General features: G+C 38.8%; 1 protein-coding gene across 2 annotated transcripts in view; it reads left to right on the top strand.

Annotated features, from left to right (window-relative positions):
• arfgef3 (ARFGEF family member 3) overlaps positions 1–24650 on the top strand; it is a 74241-nt gene that overhangs the window by 16507 nt on the left and 33084 nt on the right. The window contains exons 6-26 of one of the 2 annotated variants that reach the window (XM_067386820.1): positions 1220–1342; positions 1782–1827; positions 2548–2632; positions 3270–3374; positions 4164–4491; positions 6342–6454; positions 6702–7681; positions 10138–10304; positions 10429–10594; positions 10712–10819; positions 12839–13054; positions 13153–13263; positions 13665–13815; positions 14168–14467; positions 16815–16948; positions 17244–17389; positions 18718–18897; positions 19024–19165; positions 22339–22461; positions 22926–23029; positions 23170–23314. In XM_067386820.1, the coding sequence (XP_067242921.1) occupies positions 1220–1342; positions 1782–1827; positions 2548–2632; positions 3270–3374; positions 4164–4491; positions 6342–6454; positions 6702–7681; positions 10138–10304; positions 10429–10594; positions 10712–10819; positions 12839–13054; positions 13153–13263; positions 13665–13815; positions 14168–14467; positions 16815–16948; positions 17244–17389; positions 18718–18897; positions 19024–19165; positions 22339–22461; positions 22926–23029; positions 23170–23314 (3973 nt within the window). Of the gene's footprint in view, positions 1–1219; positions 1343–1781; positions 1828–2547; positions 2633–3269; positions 3375–4163; positions 4492–6341; positions 6455–6701; positions 7682–10137; positions 10305–10428; positions 10595–10711; positions 10820–12838; positions 13055–13152; positions 13264–13664; positions 13816–14167; positions 14468–16814; positions 16949–17243; positions 17390–18717; positions 18898–19023; positions 19166–22338; positions 22462–22925; positions 23030–23169; positions 23315–24650 lie in introns of those variants that run through there. The other variant, XM_067386821.1, reaches the window with a different exon arrangement.

The raw sequence follows: 24650 nt of genomic DNA, 5'->3' as shown, positions 1-24650 counted from the left end.
TTAATTTCATCAATGAACTGGCACAGGGAGTCAATGGGGCTGTAGTCGTTAGGTGATAGGGCGTTAGTGAATTCAGGCATACAATGTCCGATCTGCCCCAAACTTCACATGTTTAATAAGGGTACTGGCCTGAAGACATGCCAAAATTTAGACATAGTGCCACCAGCTGGTAGCAGGAAGTGTGGCAAATACAAATGACTGACGTTGTCTTCCTATATTTATATACTTAAATGCGTATTGCCCAGCTTGCTCTGTTTTCCTAAAGTCACCGGATGGCGGTGGCATGGATCCGTGGTCCCTTTCTGTTTTCCTTTTCCTGAATTCCATTTTAATGGTTTAATTAAATTTTGATAATCAAAAATCATGTCTAAGCAATTGAATAATTGAACTTTTTTACAATAATAAGGCCCTATGAAATGCGTTATTTTTTCAGAAATTCTGTGTTGTCCATTTTAATTTTTCTGGCTTCATGATATAATAAAATTTTTTTTAAATGGTAATCAAATGAAAGCATAAAAACATTTTTATTATTATTTTGGAAGTACTGTATATACTGAACAATAGTAATATGTTTCTGTCACAGTTTTTTTTTTATATATTGATGGGTTGTAGTAAAGAGCGTTGGGTTTCTGTGTGTATCTGTCAGTGCTGATGAAGAGACTCTCCGATCGGCTCTGGAGATGAAGCTCATGTGTTCGTGTCCTGAAATAGCGATATGGCAACACCAAGAACATGCTTTAGTGTGTGGGGGCCATCTAAATAAGTTGTGTTCCAAATTTGAGGTATATATATTAAAAAATTAGCTTTCAGTAAGAATTTGTTTAGGTGCAGTACCAAATGTTTCCACTAGATGAAATTTGTTTCACATTAATTTCCAATGCAGTCATTTTTGACCATTACAAGTGTGACTTCTTTTTTTTCAGGGCCATTTTAACTTTTCAAATAATTTCCATGATTTTTGTGTGTGTGTTCACAAACATAGCAAGTGGCAAAACCTTTACCAACTTTCGTGCCATTGCAATGAAATTCTAAAAAAAAAATAAAAAAATTTTGACTGAAGAGCACTAGAGGAATAACCACATTTGACATGCAAAATATCGACAGCTGCTATCAACGAGAATGATGATTACTTTCATTGCCACAGCAGAACAAAGGCAGTTTGTCATGGTGGATATTAGAAGTTGCTCAAAATCTCTGCTGCATCGTTGTGTGTCTTCAGGTGTGTATCGAGACGTACATAGCGAGTTGTCATCAACGCAGTATCAACACAGCGGTCAGGGCCACTCTCAGCCAGATCCTCGGAGACCTCACCCTACAGCTACGCCATAGACAAGAAAACACAGTGAGTCACAGCCGTTTACAGAGATTATCAATCACATGCACATGTCTATAACCCCTTATTACACAGATCTATGAAATATACTTGTGTGATTGGTCAGTGGTAGCATTCTGTTTTCAAATATTTTGGTAATACTATAAAATAAGGTCTCATTCGTTAACATTAGTTAACATGAACTAACAGTCAGCAATATATATATATATATATATATATATGTATATATATGAAAGCAATCGATTCATAGCTGTAAGTTTCATGTATCATGTGCTCTTTTTCTAATATAGTAATATAAATTTCAGTATTTTGTGCACAAGTTCCCAAGATCCCTTGTGACGTAAACTCTAATTTTTTGTTTTAAAACTTCTGAATCATTTCTAGAATGTTAAGCATGATTTGATGTTATGAGAATGTCATTGTTATGAGTCTGGTTGTATTTTTACAGGGTGTTGATGGCGAGGAACGCTGCATACCTGCGCACCAGCGCAAAGGTACACGCAATCAATAAACCATCCGTCGTATCATTTTCATTTTGCTGATAAACCACAACCATTTTCATAGCTCAACTAGTATATTGCATTTACTGATGTTAACAGCTGCCAGTAAAAACATAATGGGTCTGTTCTGGAATTACATAAAAAGGTTCCCAACCTTTTTCTGAGAGGATCCTTTTTTACAAATCATAGTCCTTATGAGTGTTCTGCTAAGATAATAACACAGTAATCTAAAAAGAATAAAAATACTTCACAGGAACAATAGTCCACAATTGGGGTAATAGTCCATTAATTAAACAACATTAAACTGTTTTTATTGATACTTTTCAATATGTAATTAATTACACATATAAGCAACATTTATTTAGTTTCTTTAGATTAATCTTTAATGTAATATTATAATAATTATTATGTCATTTATTTATTTATATTAACTGAGACTTGTTATAAATGGTGTATTGCCGTCTCTGTGAGGAATACATGCAATGCTGTCTTGAACTGGGCCAAATTAAAGGTGCAATAAGCAATTTCTGAGAAACACTGTTGATATTTGAAATCAACAAAACAAACCCCCCCCTACCCCAAAGGATCACACCCCTACTTCATAGCACCGCCCCCAAATCCACAGACGCGCTTTGCGACACAGGAACATGATGTAAATCATGAGTGGTTAGTTATGAGTGAGTTAGTTATGTATATGTTTATGCATTTTTTCAGATGTGTCTCCTACTACTGAAGCGCTGTATGAAGATGTTGTTCGGGTGCTCACTGTTTTCTGTGACAAACTGGAGTCTGTCTCAAAGTAAGCTTTACATTTAAGCTTTTACATTTACATTTAAGCTTGTCATCAACTTATTGTAGTCATTATTAGTAGACTAGTATTAGTATTACTATTATTAGTGGTGTTTGCTTAGATGAACATCACTTTTGCTATAGCTCCTACTGAGCAAAATCTTAATGCTCATGTATCGCTCAGAGTGTTAAACCTCTGGCAAAAGGCATGAATGATGCCTCAAATCATGTGTCTAGTTGAGGGGAGGAGTGCTAATGCTTTTCTAATCTGTTTTAAGATTATTGCCTGATGAACAATAAAATAAAAATCCCATTGACTTGCATTGAAGGAGGAACAAAAAATATTATATAGTCAAGACTCAGATCTGTCATACTCTGTGTCCGAATATGCCTACAGTACGTGTATAAACAGTACGTGAATTGAGTAGTATGTCTGAATTTGAGTATTCATAAAACGAAAAGTAGGTAACCAAAGCCAACAGATGTAGTACACCTGGATTTAATTTATATTACATAAATCCATACTATATAGAATGTACTTTTTAATAGTTTGTTCCTCATCAAATATTGTAGGACTGTGCATGATTTTGTAAGCGCACTAGTGTTTTATCAATGTGATGAGAGAAATATGTGTTTTTTTTCTTTAGTGAAAACCAGCTGCTGCAGCTGTTGTACCTGGAGTGTATTCTGTCTATGCTGAGCAGCTGTCCTCCCACAATGCACCTGCATCGTAATTTCACTGACCTCATCTGGTGAGACTTGTTTAAATCAAGAGTGTTGGCACTTTATCTAGTTAAACATAGCTCAGCTTATGCACAAATATTATTAATGTTTAATTCATTTACAGTTAATTGCATTAAATTAACATCATAATCATACATTTTCCATATGATTGTAAGTGTGGATAAATGACTTCTTAATGTGTATGTATTGAACTTAGACTGTAAGTGAGAAAACCAGGCAAAACATTAATTATATTTTCAATTATTTGTACAGTATGTAAATATTAAAGTTGGCATGAAATGGAAGTTGTGATAGACTTTCTTCCATAGAGTGACTTATATACAAGTGAAACAGCTTCTGGGATGAGAAAAAAAATGTTGGGTGGGACTTGATTATGTCCATGGGGAATTGTTTGGATTGTTGTGGTTTGCTATTGGTGGATCTCATGTGAGTGACAGGTTGCCCCGCCCTCATCATCAATCATCATGAGAGAAGAGAGGGAGGGGAAGATATTTTGATTAAAGTTTATGAGGCGCATGAACTAAACAAAATAATGATGTGCACACATAAATCATTTATAATAAATACTGCTATAATCCATAAAAAAATAAGAATAGCCTATTTTGATTTCCTGGTGACTTTAATCAGGCTTTAACATTAACATGGTATCACTATTATACAATATCCAATAAACACATCTATTTCTTGTAAACGTATAATCTCAATTTGTGTTACTTTGGTCTTACAAAGTGATTATTATGATTCTAAGAGGAACATGATGCAATTATACATCATAAGTGTGTACTGTCTGTACACAGGAAGCAGCTGTGTCCAACTCTGGTGGTGATTATGGGAAACCCAGCGAGTGATAAAACCATCACCTCTGCCCATGGAGGGCAATCTCAGGACTCAGAAGGGGCACCAGGGACAGCGGTTTTGGATCAAGGCCGGGGTTCTGGCTGCTCATCGAGTGCTCCCGGCATGATTGGGCCAGTAGTTCGCACCATCTGCTACGTGGCAGCAGAGTTAGTCCGTCTGGTGGGCTGTATCGAGTCCATGAAGCCTGTTTTGCAGTCCCTGTACCACCGTATTCTGCTCTACCCACCACCCCAGCACAGAGTGGAGGCCATTAAGATTATGAAGGAGGTGAGATCTTCACAAATAAGACATCAAAGAACTGGCTTCAGATCAGCTTCAAAAAGTTGCACTTGAACACGCCACAAATACTGCATTCAACTGGCAACTAGCATGTATGTTCTGCGCTTGTGTGAGAGGAAAAAACTTTCTGTATACCAGCAGGTGGCAGTAGTCTGTAGTCGTAAAACAGAATTAGTTCTGCGGATATACAAACCGTAAACAAAGCTGCGCTTGCTTACCATTTTGATTATGAATCATGCTGATCAGTTGGCCTTCACCCTCTTCATTCCAGACGGACATGTCGTTATAAAAATATTTGCATATTGAGATGCTCAGGTAAGATAAAGATGTAAAATTGGAAGAGCCTTCTGTGTTTGCACTCTTGACTTTGCTCGCTTTCATTACTTTCATTTTTCTTCTTGTGCACTGGTTTGCTGAGCTAAGCCAATCAGATTGATCTGTCTCACCAGCTGCCCAATGGTGATTCAACATGCTCAATCAGACAAAAGTTACATTGAGAAACAGTAAACATTATTCAGTTACATACATTATCGACAGTGTTACCTGGACCGAGAAATTCCAGTTCATTTGTCAGCAAAACTCAGCTGAATGATGCAAAATGCGTCAGCAGATTGTACTTCCGCATGTTTGTATCCCCGCCCACGAACAGTCGGATCGATAGAGGGTTATTAATAAAACAGTTATTGTAAGTGCTGGTTTGTCACTGAAAATTGTATCGTACTTTGTCTACTCTTTAAACAGCATTATGGTGAAAATGGAACACTATGGCGACAGCTTTTTTACCTGTACGTGACAGCATTTCACTTCATGGGGTTGGACAGAAGGTGTTCCCCATTCTTCCAAATTAACTTATCAAACTAGAGGTCAGCAATCCCGTGCCAAGACTGTGGGACCAGCCACAACAGAGTGTGGCGCAGGACAACTTTTGAATTGCTGAGTGCAGATGCGGGAGAAGATTCTGATATGTGTGCAGGAAGCGTGAGAAAGAAATGACCCATGGGCTTCTGCAAAATATATTTATCTTATAATAACAGCATGTAGATGTCTGCAACTGGAGATCTGAAGTGTGGAAATGGGAAAAAATAGCCTATAGACACTGAAATGAGACCAAATCTAACCGGACTGGGACTGAAAAATCCATGTAGACCTCTTCCTACAGGCTTTTGCAGGCAGGAACTGGACAAAATGTGAAATTTTCGGGCAAAAACTGGGATAAAATGGAACATATTTTAGGTGGGAGCGGTACAGAATCTTGTGGGAGCAAGCAGGGGGGTTTGAAAAATCCATCCTGCGCAGACCTCTAGATGAAATGGCAGTTTCTTTGTTTTTCCTCTCTGTTCAGCCTGAATTAATGTGCCCGTATTCATTCAAGTTTAAATGTTGACTACAAGCAAGGAGGTTTTTCAGATATTCAGTAGCATGTTTTTTCCGTATTTACAATTCTTTGCAGCCTTTAGCTGCTGCCTACAACACACTGGATACTTCACTGGAAACCAAAAATAACTCTCTCAAACTATATGTTTAGTCTATGAATTCTTGCACCTGGGAACAATACAAGTCAACATTGTGACTAAAAGTTTGCTAAGAAGGATTTCCTCCTAAAGCAAGGGGGTATTTGACTCCAGTCAAGCCTCTCCATAGCAGACTAGGACTAAGATTTTTCCACCAGAGAAGAATACCCAACTATGATGACTCTCTAAGAACCCCAGAAATGTGAAAGACATTACAAAAGCGTCTCATTTTATGCCACAGACATTTGATTGTATCTTTACCGCCACCTTGAGTTCTGAGGTTTTCTGTCCTAATAAGCAGGATGTCGTTCCTCTCGCCCCCTCCAGATTGTGGGAAGTCCCCAGCGCTTGTTTGACCTGGCTGGTCCATGCGTCATTGAGCATGAGACAAGAAAGAGGTCTTTCTCAAAAAGGAAGTCACATCTTGATCTTCTCAAACTGTAAGATATTTTGTTTCTAATTCAAAGAAAACCAGACATTTTAAGGCAAATTCACACTGCACTGACAGACGCCGGCTAACCCAAACTCGACAGACCAAACAGACCAAATGTGCTGTTCGCTGTTGACCAATGTCTGTTGATGCAGTGTAATTGGCCTTTAGTGTATCTTAAGCCAAGTCAAGTTTAGATTCTTTTCAGTGTTGATGCAAAATTTGTTCCTTAAGTAATGTCTTTCCTATTATCTCAGGGTAATGGATGGTATAACCGAAGCATGCATGAAGGGTGGGATTGAGGCCTGCTACTCCTCCGTCTCCTGCGCTTGTGCCCTATTGGGTGCTTTAGATGAGCTCAGTCAAGGGCGTGGCCTGCTGCAAGACCAGTTTCGCATGCTGCTGCGGCGATTGGATGAGCTTAAGGAAGGGGCGGAGTCAATGCGTGAGTCTGTAGAACTCAACGAAGCTGATTTCCGCTGGCAGCGACGTGTGCTTTCGTCTGAGAACGCCGCCTGGGAGACCAGCATTACTGAACGCAGCCCTGACATCAGCATCAGCGTCACCACTGACACAGGCCAGACCACTTTAGAGGGGGACGTGGGTCAGACCACTCTGGAAGGGGAAATGGGCCAGACAACTCCAGAAGACTGCGTGGAGGAACCGCGCCTACCATCTCCTTCTTCCTGCCGGGCCGCAGTGGGAACTCGCCCAGACCTGCCAGAATGTGTGCGAGAAAGTGGCGCCCCAGAAGCCCCGTCCAGTACGGCCCCTCCTGATGTAGTGCAGCGCAGCCACGGCCTGGCCTACCCTGACATCACCAACTTCCTGTCTGTGGAGTCTCGGACACGCTCACACGGCTCACGCTACAGCGAAAGTAACTTCAGTGCGGACGAGCAGGAGCTGTCACGCACAGAGTTCGATTCGTGTGACCAGTACTCGATGGCTGCAGAAAAGGACTCGGGACGCTCCGACGTGTCCGACATGGGTTCTGATAACTGCTCTCTGGCTGACGAGGAGCAGACGCCGCGGGACTGTCCTGGGCACCGTACTCTACGAACAGCTGCTCTGTCCCTAAAACTGCTGAAGAACCAGGAAGCAGATCAACAGAGCGCCCGGCTCTTTGTGCAGTCTCTAGCTGCACTGCTCCCACGCCTGCTGGGACTGCACAGCACCACGGATGTAGACGTGTCGCTGCAGAACTTCTCTTCCACCTTCTGTTCGGGTCTGCAAGCAGGTAACCTGCTGAATGTTGTATACTATAATGAACTGATAGTTTGTTTATAGACTACTTGCCTATATCACATTTTATAGGCCAGGAGTGTCCAGTCCTGCTCCTGGAGGGCCACTATCCTGTAGAGTTTAGATGTGTTTGACTGTGGCTGGATTTAAGCAATCAGTGACATTTTTTCAGGTTCATTTACATAAAAATGAGACAATATAACATTAAGATTACATGAAAAGAGTTTTTACTGTTATAAATACACAGATTTGTGAGCTTTAGCAGAACTGAAGGTGACAGATTAAGTATGAAACACACATGATCATTGTCATCTGTGAATCTGGCCAATCTTGAAACAGCAGCTGTCGTCATCAGAGCTTGTGCAGCCGCTCTGGAGAAGCTGCGCAGAATAAGCCAGTCGACTGTTCTCAAATCGCTCTCGCTGCACTTTCATGGCATATATCACAGTGATGTGGCATCGGCGCCGTCTCAAGTCGAACAAAGTTTCTAACTGGCATGCACTGTTTCAAGCCAAACGCCGCTCGATTTGTGCAGTACCGCATGAAGTCGAATACACTTTTTAAAGGGTTAGTTCACCCAAAAATGAAAATTCTGTCATTAATGACTCACCCTCATGTCATTCCAAACCTGTAAGACCTCCGTTCATCTTCAGAACACAGTTCAAGATATTTTAGATTTAGTCCGAGAGCTTTCTGTCCCTCCATTGAAAATGTATGTACGGTATACTGTCCACAAGGGTAATAAAAACTTCATCAAAGTAGTCCATGTGACATCAGAGGGTCAGATAGAGTTTGTTAAAGCATCGAAAATACATTTTGGTCCAAAAATAACAAAAACTACGAATTTATTCAGCTTTTTATTCTCTTCCGGGTCTGTTGTCAATTTGCGTTCACAACTCCACCGCTGCTTCTTCTTCTTTCTTGTTTTACGGCGATTGGCATCCAGCTTATTGGTGCATTACCGCCCTCTTCTGCTCCGGAGTGTGGTTCACGACGTAAGACGCTGATGACGTGTTATCCGGTGCGCCCGAGCTTCGTTTACAGTCTGAGGGAGACGCACGCTGTATTCAAGCTATTCTACATTGTTTGTATTTTGGTATTGCTATATTTTTTAAAATGGTGTGTAAGTGCGCATGTTGCCAAATCGCCAAAAACAACCACAGCGACGTAAAAGTGCATTACCAACACCGACAGATGAAAGGATTCAATGGAATCAATTCAATGGAATCAATTCAATGGAAAGAATTCCAGAAGAGAAGACAATGCTGAATAAAGTCGTAGTTTTTGTTATTTTTGGACCAAAATGTATTTTTTATGCTTCAACAAACTCTAACTGACCCTCTGATGTCACATGGACTACTTTGATGATGTTTTTATTACCTTTCTGGACATGGACAGTATACCGTACATACACTTTCAATGGAGGGACAGAAAGCTCTCGGACTAAATCTAAAATATCTTAAACTGTGTTCCAAAGACATGAGGGTGAGTCATTAATGATATAATTTTCATTTTTGGGTGAACTAACCCTTTAAGGAATTCTGAAGTTGGGGAACTCTTTAGTGGATTCCCCCCTTAAAGGCATAGTTCACCCAAAAATGAAAATTCTGTCATCATTTTTTTTTTTTTTCATTGTTGTTCCAAACAATGTATGACTTTCATTAAATAAGATTATAGGTATAATTTCAGCCATTACTAACAAGAACCAACAAGGTTTGTACATTGTACCTTGTTCACATGCACTGAACACCGAAACCATATACTATTGTTGTCCACATGCATCAGATCAGACATATAGGTCCTGTTTACACCTGGTATTAAGATGCATTTTTGTCAATCGGATCACAAGTGGATGATGCTGAATACAGGTCTCTTCGACCACTTTCGACCACTTCCAGAGGTAGTCGAAAACACATTTATTTGAAGAGCCACAAAAGACCACCTATTCTCCACTTACTGACCTAATGCATAAACATTATGGGATTTAAACTTTGTTGACTGAAGACCCAAGTTAGACGAAAATGCATCAAGCATGTTCCCTCACCATTCCTGATTTCTAACACACACTCACAGCGTTCGGCTGGTCATATGGCTGTCAGAGCAGAAACGAAACCTGCTGCTCTCTGTATGTCCTTCCTTTCATATGTAAATTGCACAAGCTTATTTTGTCCATTAGATAGAAAGATCTTAAAAAAACATGCATTTACCCGCCTATAGACCCTCCCCTCAAAATCAGACAAAGTGGTTGAAAGTAGACAAAAGTTGAAAGTAGGATTAAAATACCAGGTGTAAATGGGTATATGTTTCACTTGTCCACCTTGTGATCCAATCAACCAAAACACATCTTAATACCAGGTGTAAACAGGGCCTTAGAGACACTTTAAGTTTACTGTAAAGGTTTTTGTATAAGTACAGTTGAAGGTAATATGATGTTATTGTGTGGTCTTATAGGTGGGGTTCATTCTCCAGGTTTCGAGGGCAGTGAAAACCTGAGTTGCCAGGCTCTGATGAATGCAGATGGATTGTACCTGGTTTCCTATTATGCTTTACTGCTGAACCTCAAACTGTGCTGCTGTGACTACTACCACAGAAAACCCTCGTGTGCTCTGGTGTCTTTGGTATTCATGCAAATCTGCATTCATTTAACATAAATTTGAAATATCTGAGGCATCTCTGAATTAACAGAGGCCCAGCCCAAACAATCTGATGGTGGTGATGAACGCGCTGTGTCTGTGTGTGTAGAAGGAGTTTGTGCGTCAGATCCAGAGCAGTGGGGTTCTGGTGGTTCTGTCTCAGGCCTGGATCGAGGAGCTCTACAACCAGGTTTTGGAGAGAAACCTGCTGGGAGAGGCGGGATACTGGGGCTCGGCAGAGGAGCATTCCTTACCTCTCATCACCATGCTCACTGGTAATACTGCTTTGTGTGTTATGAACTGTAGAGGTCTCAGATGAGCAATTATTGGTACAAATCCACAGTGTGAAGGATAAAATATATAACATATATTTGTGTATTGTGAATTGTCAGACATTGATGGACTGGGCAGCAGTGCTATTGGTGGTCAGCTGATCAGAAAGGCCTCAACACAGTCTCCCTTTACCTGCGACAAGAATGGCAGTGACAACTTGGTGGCAGGTACAGTGTGAGAAATGTCATAAATGTGTATCACACAAACACATTCACAAAGTGATAACAGGTTTCTTTGTCAGCTCTCAAAACAAATGCACTTGTGCAGTTGATCTGACATTTGATATGATAAACTATTAAACTATTTTAAACAGCTTTACTGAATGATTTTGAGATTCATCTTTTCACACTGAGGACAACTGAGGGACTCAAACTCAACTATTAAAAAAGGTTCAAACATTCACTGATGCTCCAGAAGGAAACACGATGCATTAAGAGCCGAGGGGTGAAAACTTTTGAATTCAAATATCAAGGTAAATTGTACTTAATTTTTCTGCCGGGAAACATGCAAGTCTCTTCTGTTGCTTCCGAAGGGCAGTACTAAATGAAAAACAATGATATTTAAACAAAATAAGAAAAATTGGGACATCTTCATCCTGTTCAAAAGTTTCACCCCTCGGCTCTTAATGCATCGTGTTTCCTTCTGGAGCATCAGTGAATGTTTGAACCTTTTTTAATAGTTGAGTTTGAGTCCCTCAGTTGTCCTCAGTGTGAAAACACAGATCTCAAAATCATTTAATCACTGCTGGAAAGGGTTCAAATATGCAAAAATGCTGGAAAACTGAAGAATCTGCAGGAGCTGGAGGATTTTTCTGAAGAACAGAGTTCAGTTTAACTGCTCAGAACAAACAAGAGACTCATGAACAACCATCACAAAACACAAAAACAGTCGTGGATCATCAGGTAACCACACACAGTATTGAGAATCAATGCTTCACATACTTATGAATGGGGTTATTTTAATAAATTCAGCTATTGTTTTGTCTTGTGAACTAAATGTAAACATCTTTTATGTAAAATATCTTACTCAGGACAGTACTAAATAAAAAATAAAATGCATATGATCCCTCTTATTTTATTAAAATTATTCACATTTTCACATATTCTGCAAGTGGTTCACATGCTTTTTCTTGCCACTGTATATCACAGCCTTTATTATGCATGCAGTTCATATCAATGGAGGGACTACCTGAAACTCATTATCATATTTAAACTTCAGTCTAGAGATTACAGGTTTTGCAGCATGCTCAGATAGGAACGGTCTCATTTTATTGACGTTATTGAGTGCAAGTCTGTCTGACAAGGTGACCGTTGAAATGTGGTCAGTGAACTTCATCTGGTTGTCAAACACAAGTACCTGGCTGACATGGCTAGCATTATCTGTGATCAGCGTAGCTAAACAGTGATGCTGTGTCGAATTACTGAACTGGCTAGGAAGACAAGAAGTTCTTTATTTGCCAGGTTGGAGGGGTATTCTTTCATACAGGCCAATATATCTATCAGGCAAACCAAAATCCACTGTGTGTCTCTGGAATGACAAGAAAGCTGCATATTGTTAGCATTTTAGTGGTAGGAAAATGTGCCTAGTGATATTGTGTATTTCAAAAAGAAGATGGGGCCAAGCACCGAACCCTGAGGTACACTGCCCTCCAAAAGTTTGGAAACACCCTATAAAAGTGGGGTTTTGGACAATATTGGGATGAATCCTTTTTAATTTGTGATAATTTTGCACTGATAAGGGACAACACAAACTACAAAAACATATTTTATTATCTAAACAGTTTAAACATAGAAAAAACATAAATGTTCGATTCATCAAAATATCCAGCATTAGCAGCTAGCAGAAGTTAGCTGATGTGATAATAAGATAACATGAAGAATTTACTTGTGATAACTCAAACCAGTGCAATCTTTCAATATCCAGTACAGAGAGGGAAGACTAGCGGATCTGGCGATTTATTGCATATAAGTCTATGGAAAAGTCCATGAGTATGCATAATCTTCAGTGATGGATAGCACTTGTAGCCTGACTAAGGATGTTGTTCTCTCTCATATTGAAGAGGACAGATAGGAATGTCTTGAACAGTTTGTGAGAATCTAAATCCATGGGGAAGTTGTGTCAAATTACAAGTTTTGACAACACCGAGTCAAGCTGTCATTCTCTCATCACGGCCTTGTTTCTGACAGGTGTGGTATTTGCCCGCTTTATCCTGACTGGCTGCTGGAAAAACCTGATCGACACACTGTCCATGCCGCTCACAGGGCGCATGGCAGGAAGTTCTAGGGGTCTCGCCTTTATTCTGGGAGCAGAGGGAGTTAAAGAGCAAACCCAGAGGGAGAGAGACACCATCTGCCTCAGCCTGGATGGTTTACGCAAGGCTGCGGCACTCAGCTGTGCTCTGGGTAACATATCCTTAATTTTCAGTTCAGTTATAGTGTTCCCATTATAGGACGATAATGGAAATGGTGTGTCTGCTGGGCCTTAAATCTCTCTCATTTAGGTGTGGCAGCCAACTGTGCCTCAGCACTTGCCCAGATGGCAGTAGCATCATGTGTTCAGGAAGAGAAAGAGGAGAAAGAATCGGGGGAGACTGGAGATGCCATTGCTCAAGGTACTCGCACACATTTAACATGATCATGTGAAGGAATGCACTGATAACATACTTGTATTTAATCCATTGCTGTGTTTGTACTCTGTCTGATACCGTACAGCATATACTATACAATGTTTGTTGCATAAATGGTTGGCATAAACTGGCAGCAGAACAAAATTCATTGCCAGTGTTCATGCCTGCATAGAGCTGCTTTTGCACACAGTACATGAGCGCACACAGAGGCATTGATGGGTAAATGCCATATTCGGATATATGGTGCCTTGGTGATTATTATTAGTGAGTTATTAATAGCAGAATTCTTTCAATTATTTAACTTACTAACATCAGATCACCAGTTCAAACCCTACTGCACTTACGTTTAATCACCGTAAGTGAACTTGCATGTGTCTGTTTTGTAGTTAAGCAGCGTGTTGAACAGAAACTAGAACAGATGGGCCGCTGTCAGGGCGTGAGGCTTCATACGGCCCATGTGCTCTGCATGGACGCTATACTCAATGTGGGGCTGGAAATGGGCAGCCATAACCATGACTGCTGGCCTCACGTGTTCAGGTAAAACACTCACGAATCAATTCTTTGGGAACCAGGATCTGATCAGTCAAATCTTTAGTGAAGCAATAAAATTGTCACTAACTAGATGGAAATAATTAATCATGATGACTTATATAGATAAATATTGCTGTTTATTTATATACATTGTTATATTGGTGCATATGAATGAATTTTTTTTTTTTACTGTATTTAACTTGCATTAAGCATTGTAAATTTACTGTACTTGTTTGTGATTGAAAAAAGGCATTTCGGAGCAAATGCATAAATTTATGTAGAGTTATGTAGTAAAATAATGAAGGATATAAATGATTGAGCTATAATTGGAAACTGAGTTTGTTTTAATATTCCTCAGAGTGATTGAGTATGTGAGTTCACTGGAACACACTCACTTCAGTGACGGCGGCTCCCAGCCTCCGATCGCCATCACACAGGCGCAGCAGGCCGTGGCAGTGGACCTGGAGCTGGAGTTGAGCGGAGAGGCCGGTCCAGAGCTGGAACTGGGCCTTAGCCATCCAGTTATCCAGCCGCTTTCCATCCAGGAGCTCTTGAGGGAAAGCAGTCGCGGTAAAGGACTGGACCTGCGGGGAGGCAGTCTGCTCACGGGCACCAGTGCGGCCAAAGCCGTCTGCACTCTCTCCACACAGGCTGACAGGTACCAAGCAAAGATAATTATTTCTCCCCACCTTCATTTTTCCGTTTGTTTTTAAGTTGAGAGGAATGTTTTAACAACTTTGGATTATGCCGTGTGTATTCAGAATTTGTGTCCACCCAAAAGTAATAAGCAATGACTATTTCACATGAATAACTCAAACAAAGAGCAATATGTGGCTCTGCTCATGGTTTTCCGATTCCTAGCTGGAGTAATGTTGAAAATGGCCACTAGGGGGACCAGTAAGGTCATAATTTGGTAGGCTTTTTACTGTATTTTTCATAGAGCTCTCTGTGTTAGAGCAAGTAAATATAGCATCTGTTTTAAAGTGCCTCTATTATTCTATTTTAAAGGTTCCTAATTTTGTTTTTAAAGTCTCCTACTGTAGCTTTCCATGCATCCAAGCTCAAAAACACTTTAATTTTCTCATAATAATCATTGCAGCATCAGCTCTTTTCTCACAGTGCCTGAAATGGTTTGATAAAGGATTCAGTCTCTCTAAACCCCTCCTTTCTGAGAGCCGACTCTGCTCGGATTGTTCAGAAGGCCAAGTCTGTTGTGATTGGTCTACCGCTTACAGCTTGTGTCGGAAACCAAACGCCTTTATCTGAATTTCAGCTCTGGATCTTCATCAACACTTGTACACACAGTGCAACACGAACCAAACTCTTCCAGTCTCAGCTACAACTACAGTGTTTGAGGGTCAAACTAGACTGTTCTCGGGCAGCCAATGAAGACCATAGACTGGCATTATGCTAATTTATTACAAATCTACGTAGGTTTGAGCAGGACGTAAGGCTGAAATTACTGACGACTCGTTTCAGGCAGTTTAGAATCGCTTCTTTCTTTTGGAAGACAAAAACTCCATTTATCTGCACTTTGATCTTTGAAACTTGCAGAACTTTTACATTCACAATGCATTCGATGGGAATCATAACCATGACACTGGCATTGAGCTACAGGAGAATTAAGACATGATCTTAAAAGGCACAGCAAGTTCAACACTTTGCAGAGCTTGTAACTTCCTTTTTATATATTGTAGAAATTGCATTGTGAAGTCTACAATTGAACAATTTGCACAAAGCCTTTAAAAGAAAGATTAAAGGGGTGATTGATTATGATTTGACTTTTTTAACTTTAGTTAGTGTGTAATGTTGCTGTTTGAACATAAACAACATCTGCAAAGTTACGACGCTCAAAGTTCAATGCAAAGGGAGATATTTTCTTTTACAGAATTCTCTGTTTAAGGACTACAACAAACGGCTGGTAGGGACTACAACAAGCTTCTTCCTGGCTTAGTGACATCACTAAACCTAAAATTTACATAAACCCCGCCCCCGAGAACACACAACAAAGGGGGTGGGGCCATGTTGGGCTGCTTTAGAGAAGAGGAAGAGTTGTTGTAGTAGAGTGTTGTTGTCATGCCGTCATTTTACGCCGGACTGCTTCACAAACGAGGGTCAATTCAACACAAAAGATGAACATGACGGCACATGCTAGTGGATGAGTTGAATCAACTCCACAGCAACTACATAAATTTATCCACTAACCATTCAGAAACGTCCAGTTTCATTCTAAAAGTTGTAACTTCTTCCTGAGTCTCTCCATCAGTGTCGACTCCGGTTTGAACAATGTAAGGCTGAACACCGTTACTGACAATCCTCATTTTGGCTGCGTGAGATTCTCCAGCTTTGTTGTTGTTGAGCTGTTAAAGCTCCGCCCTCTTCTGGAAAGGGGGCGGGAGCAGCAGCTCATTTGCATTTAAAGGGACACACACAAAAAAAAAATGTGTGTTTTTGCTCTCCATATATAAGCTATAATAAATGATCTGTGGGGGATTTTGAGCTGAAACTTCACAGAGACTTGTATTATAATTTGAAAACGGGGCATTATAGGTCACCTTTAAGAAATACACTGTAGGATGTTCAGTATCTCGTACAGGGGAAAAACCATTAAATTGCAATGTCCAGTTGTTTACCACTTCCCAGTGATCAGTTCAGCTTTGTTAAATAAGTGATTTGACTCTGACAGATTAAACAGCCCAGTGTATCCACTTCAAAAACCAAGCAAGTTTTAGTGTCTTATCAAATTTATATAAACTGTAAATTTAGTTTTACACAGATGTGAACATTTTCTACAAGACGGAAACAGTTATTACAGTTATTGTAACATGATCTATGCAGCATGTATATAGTGAATTTTACCATGGCTGTAACAATGTATTGAGCGACCAGCATTTGAGACTAGAACTCTTCATTTCGCAGTAGTGTTATATGCCACATTGTATATGTTTTCTCACGTCTGTTGATTACTGCATGTTTAACGTGTAGTTGTTGTGTATGTCCTGCAGGCTGTTTGAGGATGCTGTCAGTAAACTCAACCTAGTGGGTCTTGTGGGATTCCTGCATCAGCTCAGAAAAGCTTCACAGTCGCAACTCTTTGATTCGGTCACAGAAACGGGAGACTATTCCTTAGCCATGCCAGGTACACGGAGAATATTGAGTACACAGAATACCTTAATTTGCAATGCTGTTACATGCAACTATGTGCAGCCATTTTTTATTTTATAAATATAATTTATTTTTATATTTTTTATTTTAATTTATGTTTATTGCTATAAAATCATGAAGTATAATTTTACAACCATATTCAGACAAGCTCCTGATTTTGGTTATGCACCTTATTTCACTAACGCTTGAAAAGGAACAACAATTTAGATTTTTTAATGAATTTTAATTAAAACCCCTTTTTCCTGCACCTCACTGTGTTTTCATTAAAGGGGAGGCGAAGTCAACCCAGGACAAGCGCAGCGCCCTCCACCTCTTCCGGCTGGGAGAGGCCATGCTTCGCATTGTGAAGAACAAGAGTAGACCGCTGCTGCACATGATGAGAGCCTGGAGTGTGGTGGCGCCCCACCTGGTGGAGGTATAAAAACAAAACAAAAAACTTGTGTGGCTAATACATCCTTAAATTTGTGATGAAACGGAATTGGAATCAGATAATTTCTTCCATATTTTGACTTACATCGGAGTGTAACAGATTATCGAAAAATAAAAAATGTAGGATGGGGACTTGGTTCTGTTCATCAGTTGTTGATTGGATGTTGAGATGTGGGCGTGGCACTCAAAAAGTGGATGCAGTTGAACAGGAGTTTTAAAGTCGGGTGAAACATCTGGAACAAGAAAAAAATGTTTAACTTCATTTTGTCCATGGGAATTGATTGGATGGTTGTGGTTTGCTATTGGTGGATCTAATGTGAGTGACAAGTTGCCCCGCCTTCGTCATCAGAGAAGAGAAGAGATGCTGCAAGAGGGAGGGGAAGATATTTTGATCAAAGATTATGAGGAACATGAAATAAAAAAAAAAGTGTACAGATATATCATTTATAATAAACACTGCAATATTCCATTAAAAATAAACAAGAATTATCCATTTTGATTTCATAGTGACTGTAAGTGGACTTAATGATTGGAGTACTGCATGCGTCAAGTCTGTTGGCATGCATTTTTTGATATAGTTTAAAGTAATGCAATTAGCTATATATATATATATATATATATATATATATATATATATATATATATATATATATATATATATATATATATATAATTACACTGCCCTCCAAAAGTTTGGAAACACCCCTGGCAAAGTGTGGTTTTGGACGATATCAGCATAAATCCTTATCATTTTTTCATGCAAATACATTACACTAACTTGACATTATCATTGAAGACCAGCAATAATAATTTTCATTTTGATTACATAATAATGGCAATATATACATATCAAATTCAGACATGCCCCTTTGCCAGCTGTGATGCTGGTTACTGGTTTAAACTTGGCCCAGGTTTGTAAAAGATGTTTGGGTCAGCACACCTTAATAGCTTCAACAATTGATTGCCAATTAAGTTTAGAATACAATGAACCAATCAGAACCCAGTTTAGGTCAGATAGCTGCTAATGCTGGATAAGTTTTTTCTATGTATAAATTGTTTATGTAATAAAATATGTTTTCGTAGTTTGTGTTGTCCCTTATCAGTGCAAAATGATCACAAATTAAAAAGGATTCATGCCAACATTGTCTCACTGGCGTTTCCAGACTTTTGGAGGGCAGTGTGTATATATATATATATATATATATATATATATATATATATATATATATATATATATATATATATATATATATATATATATATATATGTAGGACTTCAAATATCAGCCCTTTCTTTTTTACCGTTTCTCCAAAGGCAGCCTGTCACAAGGAGCGGCACGTATCCCAGAAGGCCGTGTCCTTCATCCATGATGTTCTGATGGAGGTTCTGAGCAGCTGGGCAGAGCTGCCACACTTTCATTTTAATGAAGCTCTCTTCAGACCTTTTGAGCACATCATGCAGCTGGAGCTCTGCGACGAAGACGTCCAAGATCAGGTCCGACATTCTGACAAATCTCACGGCCAAGCTGAAGGATGTCTCAGTGCTGCATGTTCTGCCTGTAGTGAACCCTACAGTGTGTCAATTGCAGTGTCTCATGCATCTGTCCGTTATGGTATACAGGTGATAACATCCATTGGAGAGCTGGTGGAGATGTGTTCAGCTCAGATTCAGTCGGGCTGGAGGCCGCTGTTCAGCGCTCTCCGAACTGTGCATGGAAACAAAACGGATGTGAAGGATTACCTGATAGGAGAATATTCTATGGGTCTGTGAAGTTTACTTTACTGTTAGTTATTTGTGCAAAGAATATTTTTTTCTCTTATTCTGTTTACACTGTGTGCAGAATTATTAGGCAAGTTGATTTTCTGATCATATTTTTTTTCCAAGCACATTTTACCAATTCCAATCCACATCAATCTTAATAACTACTATTAATATTGTTTTTAATCATTTATAAGTGATATATAATTGTTCATGAAGGCTGGAAATGAAGAATGCCCTATATTCAGGTGTGCAGAATTATTAGGCAGGGTTTCTTTTACAGATAAAATGAGCCAAAAAAGAGATTTAACTCAGACTGAAAAGTCAAAAATTATTAAATACTCATGAGAAGGACGCAATACTAATGTAATACTAGAAATTGCAAAGTTAAAGCATGACCATTGGACAGTGAAATGCTCATTGGGTCAGCGGGGTCATACAAAAACAGCTGGAGAAGAAAAGACACGTTAACTGCAAAATAATTAAGAATTAAGGTGAAGAATTAAGTGTGAAACCATCAGGAACCCTTTAGTCTCCAGGGCCACCATTTCCCAGTACTGAAACCTACCTGGAGTCTTCAGAAGTGTGAGGTGTCAGGATCTCAGAGACTTAGGTTAGGTGAAGAATCCTAAAAAATGGCCCGCTCTTAATAAGAATCACAAGCTGAAGTGTTATAAAATACATGAAGACTGGGTTTTTATAGGCCTTATAGACAGACAGCTTGAGAGTGACTCCTGAAGGACCAGCACCACATCCTCTTGTACCACTGTTTGAAGAATTTATCTTCCAGAATCTGGCAGTAAGGTGTGGGAGTTCACTTTTAGTCCATCTCTTATCCTGAAATTTCCATCTTGCAGAGATGGACTAAATGATCTTCCAAAACTTACTGCCAGATTCTGGAAGATAAATTCTTCAAACAGTGGTACAAGAGGATGTGGTGCTGGTCCTTCAGGAGTCACTCTCAAGCTGTCTGTCTATAAGGCCTATAAAAACCCAGTCTTCATGTATTTTATAACACTTCAGCTTGTGATTCTTATTAAGAGCGGGTCATTTTTTAGGATTCTTCACCTAACCTAAGTCTCTGAGATCCTGACACCTCACACTTCTGAATAAATTCCTTTAGTCTTCCGCTGGAGACTAAAGGGTTCCTGATGGTTTCACACTTAATTCTTCACCTTAATTCTTAATTATTTTGCAGTTAACGTGTCTTTTCTTCTCCAGCTGTTTTTGTATGACCCCGCTGACCCAATGAGCATTTCACTGTCCAATGGTCATGCTTTAACTTTGCAATTTCTAGTATTACATTAGTATTGCGTCCTTCTCATTTATTAATTATTTTTTAATATTAGTATTTAATAATTTTTGACTTTTCAGTCTGAGTTAAATCTCTTTTTTGGCTCATTTTATCTGTAAAAGAAAACCTGCCTAATAATTCTGCACACCTGAATATAGGGCATTCTTCATTTCCAGCCTTCATGAACAATTATATATCACTTATAAATGATTAAAAACAATATTAATAGTAGTTATTAAGATTGATGTGGATTGGAATTGGTAAAATGTGCTTGGAAAAAAAATATGATCAGAAAATCAACTTGCCTAATAATTCTGCACACAGTGTATATATCCTGCATTAATGCAAAACATGCATTATAGGGATTTTTACTGGCACAAATCCTCTTTAACTGTAGTGCACAGCCTCTCACGGTTTATTGCTTTTATAACAATAAGCATTGAAGGCACAATATGTAATTTTTCACCACTAGAGGTTTTCTATTCCAAACAAAGGCGTAGAGTCGGGACGCGAATCCGGCAGAAATCATGTTCATGGATGAGATTATTAATGTTACTGTAGTATGAAGCCGCACAGGGCGAGTGCTGTGGGAGCGGAAACGAGGAGCTGGAGCGATTGATAATGAGAGACTAGAGGGGTAAAGCAGCGCTGTTTATCATATTAGATACATTTGTGTGTTGAAAGTTGTTATAATGCTACTCTGAGCGTTCGCTTGGCGGCTACTATGAGACATTTGTTGCAAACTGCAGTAAGCTCATGGTGAAACATGGTACTCACAGTAAATCAAGAAAATGAGATTTAAACAATAAGACTTGAACACTTTAAACATGATTAGTTTTTTTTGTTAATGTATGTGTAACGTAGCGGGAGTCATGGTAAGATCCAAATGCAAGCTTTATTAAGAATGTCGTACAGGCAAAGGTGACAGGAACAGACGTGATCGTGACAGTATGTATCCAAACAGTTGCTCACCTCTCACCTGAAACACATAATATATTAAAGCATCTTTGGTGTTTCCATGGTTTCTACTAAATAAACTGTGAAATTAAGGGTAACGCGGATATGATGTCATTGGTAGGTGACGCACAGACATGGTCCTTGTCCTGATTAAAATGGCTTATTTTTCTGGATGTAAACATTCTTGGAAACATAAAGGATAATGCAAGTACACAAGTCTAAAAAAAAAAAAATAATTAAAATAAAATTGTTGTAGTGGTTTTTGGATATTTTAATCCAAAACTTTTACATATTGTGCCTTTAATAACAGCATTATGATAAAAGAGACATCATGCCAGTTTCTACAGCACATTTAGATGAAAACAACAAATCATACATCTAAAAAGATAGTTCGATAATTACATTTATTTATAATATTAATTGAATAGACAAATATTTCACCAATTAGTATTGTTCATTAGCATAATTGTAGGCAAAAGCAACACAGCAACAGCAGCGCAGTAATATAGACTTCACGGTTACGGGTTCAAACACAGCTTATCCAGTAATAGTTTAGGGCGGGACTACATGTTTGTCCAACCAATGGAAGATGGAGAAAGAGTTTGAAGCTTGTTTGAAAATTTGAAAACTTTGTTTGGTGCCAACAGTGAGGAAGAAACATGTAGAGTAACTTTACTATGTAATTTGGTTTTTGATAAATTCATGAAAATCATCTTCCAAACCAATTCTTTACCCAAATACACTTTGCTAAACCTATAATAATGATTAATATTTTAGATTAATATTTTCGCCATGCTTGTCACGTCAGAAAAGTAGCTTTGGCTACTGTGGTGTGTGTATGGAGTGGGAGTTTGTCACAACGAACGAGAAAAATCAACCATGAATCAATCTGAAATGCATTTCTGCTTCATTCTTCATATATGCAGGGAAGTCGCAGGCACCCGTGTTTGATGTCTTCGAAGCCTTCATTAACACAGACAACATTCAGGTGTTTGCCAACGCGGCCACTGACTACATCATGTGCCTTATGAAGTTTGTCAAAGGTTTAGGTGAGCTGCTCTTTTAAACAGTATCAGTGTGTTTTGCTTCTGTTGATCACCACATAATTGTTCACTTTAAATTAGAATTGCGCTTTGATATCGTTCGACTTCGACTTTTTACTGATTTGATACTGATTATTTTACATTTCCAATAACCAATATGCAGAACCAATGTTTAATTGTTGTTTTTGTCCTAATTTTTGATGCAGACATATTTGATACTATGACAAAACCATTGCTTCAAATCCTGTGCATTTCTCACTTGAGATTGAATGATGGTTAATGTTAATTTTTACAAACATTTTTTTGTCATAGTGGTGTAATGACATTGTTGGATACTATTCTTAAGATATTATATCTTAAAAACCAATCTGATTAAGTAGAAAAATGTGAATATGTGTAAATAAAATAGAGCTCAAACTGATTATATATCTATATAGTATAAATTAGACTTGCTGTGTGATTATTTGTAGGAGAAGTGGACTATAAGGAGATTGGGGACTGTGTTCATGTCAGTGGATACAGCTCAACAGATCTGTGCCTGCCTGCCCTGGACTATTTGAGGAAATGTTCACAGGTGGGCAAGAACAGATTTCTGTTCATAAACAATTTACATACTGTCAAATGTTTTTGTAATGTGGATTTGGGTCAAAGAACGAGTTTTGCAAACGAAAAGAATCACAAGTAGTTTGGTGTTAATTATGAAATATTTTGCAGCTACTTGCCAAAATCTATAAGATGCCATCCAAGCCGGTTTTCTTGGGTGCGCGGCTGGCCAGCCTCCCGATGAGAGCTCAGGAGAGATCCGTGAGCAGCGAGGATGGCATGGACTGTGTTTTAGCAGAGTTTGACGATGATACAGGTGATGAATTTACTTAATTTCTGAGGTATCATTCATATCAAGATAGCACAAATGATACTGGTTGAGTTGCACTATATGGTAAAACATAAGTTTAGGAATTTAAAGTGCCCCATTATGCTTTTTTGGATATTACCTTTCATATAGTGTGTAATCAGAATCAGAATCAGAAATAGCTTTATTGCCAGGTATGTTGTTTACACATACTAGGAATTTGTTTTAGTGACAGAAGCTCCACAGTGCAACAGAGTGACGGCAGCAAGACGAGACACAGATAATAAAAAGAATAAAAGAATAATATACAAATTTGTGCAAAAAATAATATATAGTATAGACCAGTGGTTCCAAAACGGGGGTACGCGAACAAAATGCTGAGTAGTTAATTTAATTCTACCTTAAAGTAATATTAAAACCGAGCATGTATTTCTAACTGCCAAAATCCACACGAGCAGCATGCATATGATAGATTGCGTGCAGTCTGCTGCCTTTAATCGCGCTAAATTACTGTCGTTCTCGACAGTGCACCTTTGTAAAAGTGAGGATTTAGCACTTACTCGCATGAAGAACAAATATAGACACAGATAATGAATTAATTTCGATTTAAGACTCAAACTTTCTCCGGTACAAAAACATACCTTGTGTGAGTTCTTGTATTTAATGATGATAACGAGCAAGAATGCAATTGTTCCCAAATATCCACTTGACTACAAACGTGACAGCAGGTCATTATACAACAAGTCAAAAAATAAAACGTACATTTTAAACACAATACTGTCAGTATTTACTCTATTTTGCAATGAAATAATAACGAAAACCACAGCAGAACTACAATACACGTCTGTGTTTCGCGAAAAATTCTGCGGCTTTGAACGAATCGTGAGTCAATGATTCAATGATTCATTCACAGCCACTTGCTTCGTTACTGAATGAATGACTCGATGACTCACTCACAAAAACAGTGACTTGCTGCCACCTACTAGCGGTTTTAGTTTAATATTTAAAAGTTTTACTTGGTTTTAGCATCATTGCATATTTCTCTATTGAACATTTTTACTTAAAACATTATTTATTTTATAAAGTTATTCATAAAAGTAAAAATATGCACTGGAAAATCAATTCAGGGGGCAAATATTGTCCCTTAATGGAAAAAGTGTTTCTGCAGTCTAAATGGAAGAGAGGGGGTACGCAGAAGGATGGTAATGCCTTCAGGGGGTACTCCACGCTAAAAAGTTTGGGAACCACTGCTGTAGACAATTTGTATGTACAGTTATGATGTGTGCAAATTTAAAATATAAATAAGTGTTTTAAGTAAATAAAGTGTAATAGTGTTGTGTGTTCC

Source organism: Chanodichthys erythropterus, chromosome 5 (assembly GCF_024489055.1).
Source record: "Chanodichthys erythropterus isolate Z2021 chromosome 5, ASM2448905v1, whole genome shotgun sequence".
Classification (NCBI taxonomy): Eukaryota; Metazoa; Chordata; class Actinopteri; order Cypriniformes; family Xenocyprididae; genus Chanodichthys; species Chanodichthys erythropterus.
This window is presented reverse-complemented; position numbering and strand designations above follow the sequence as displayed.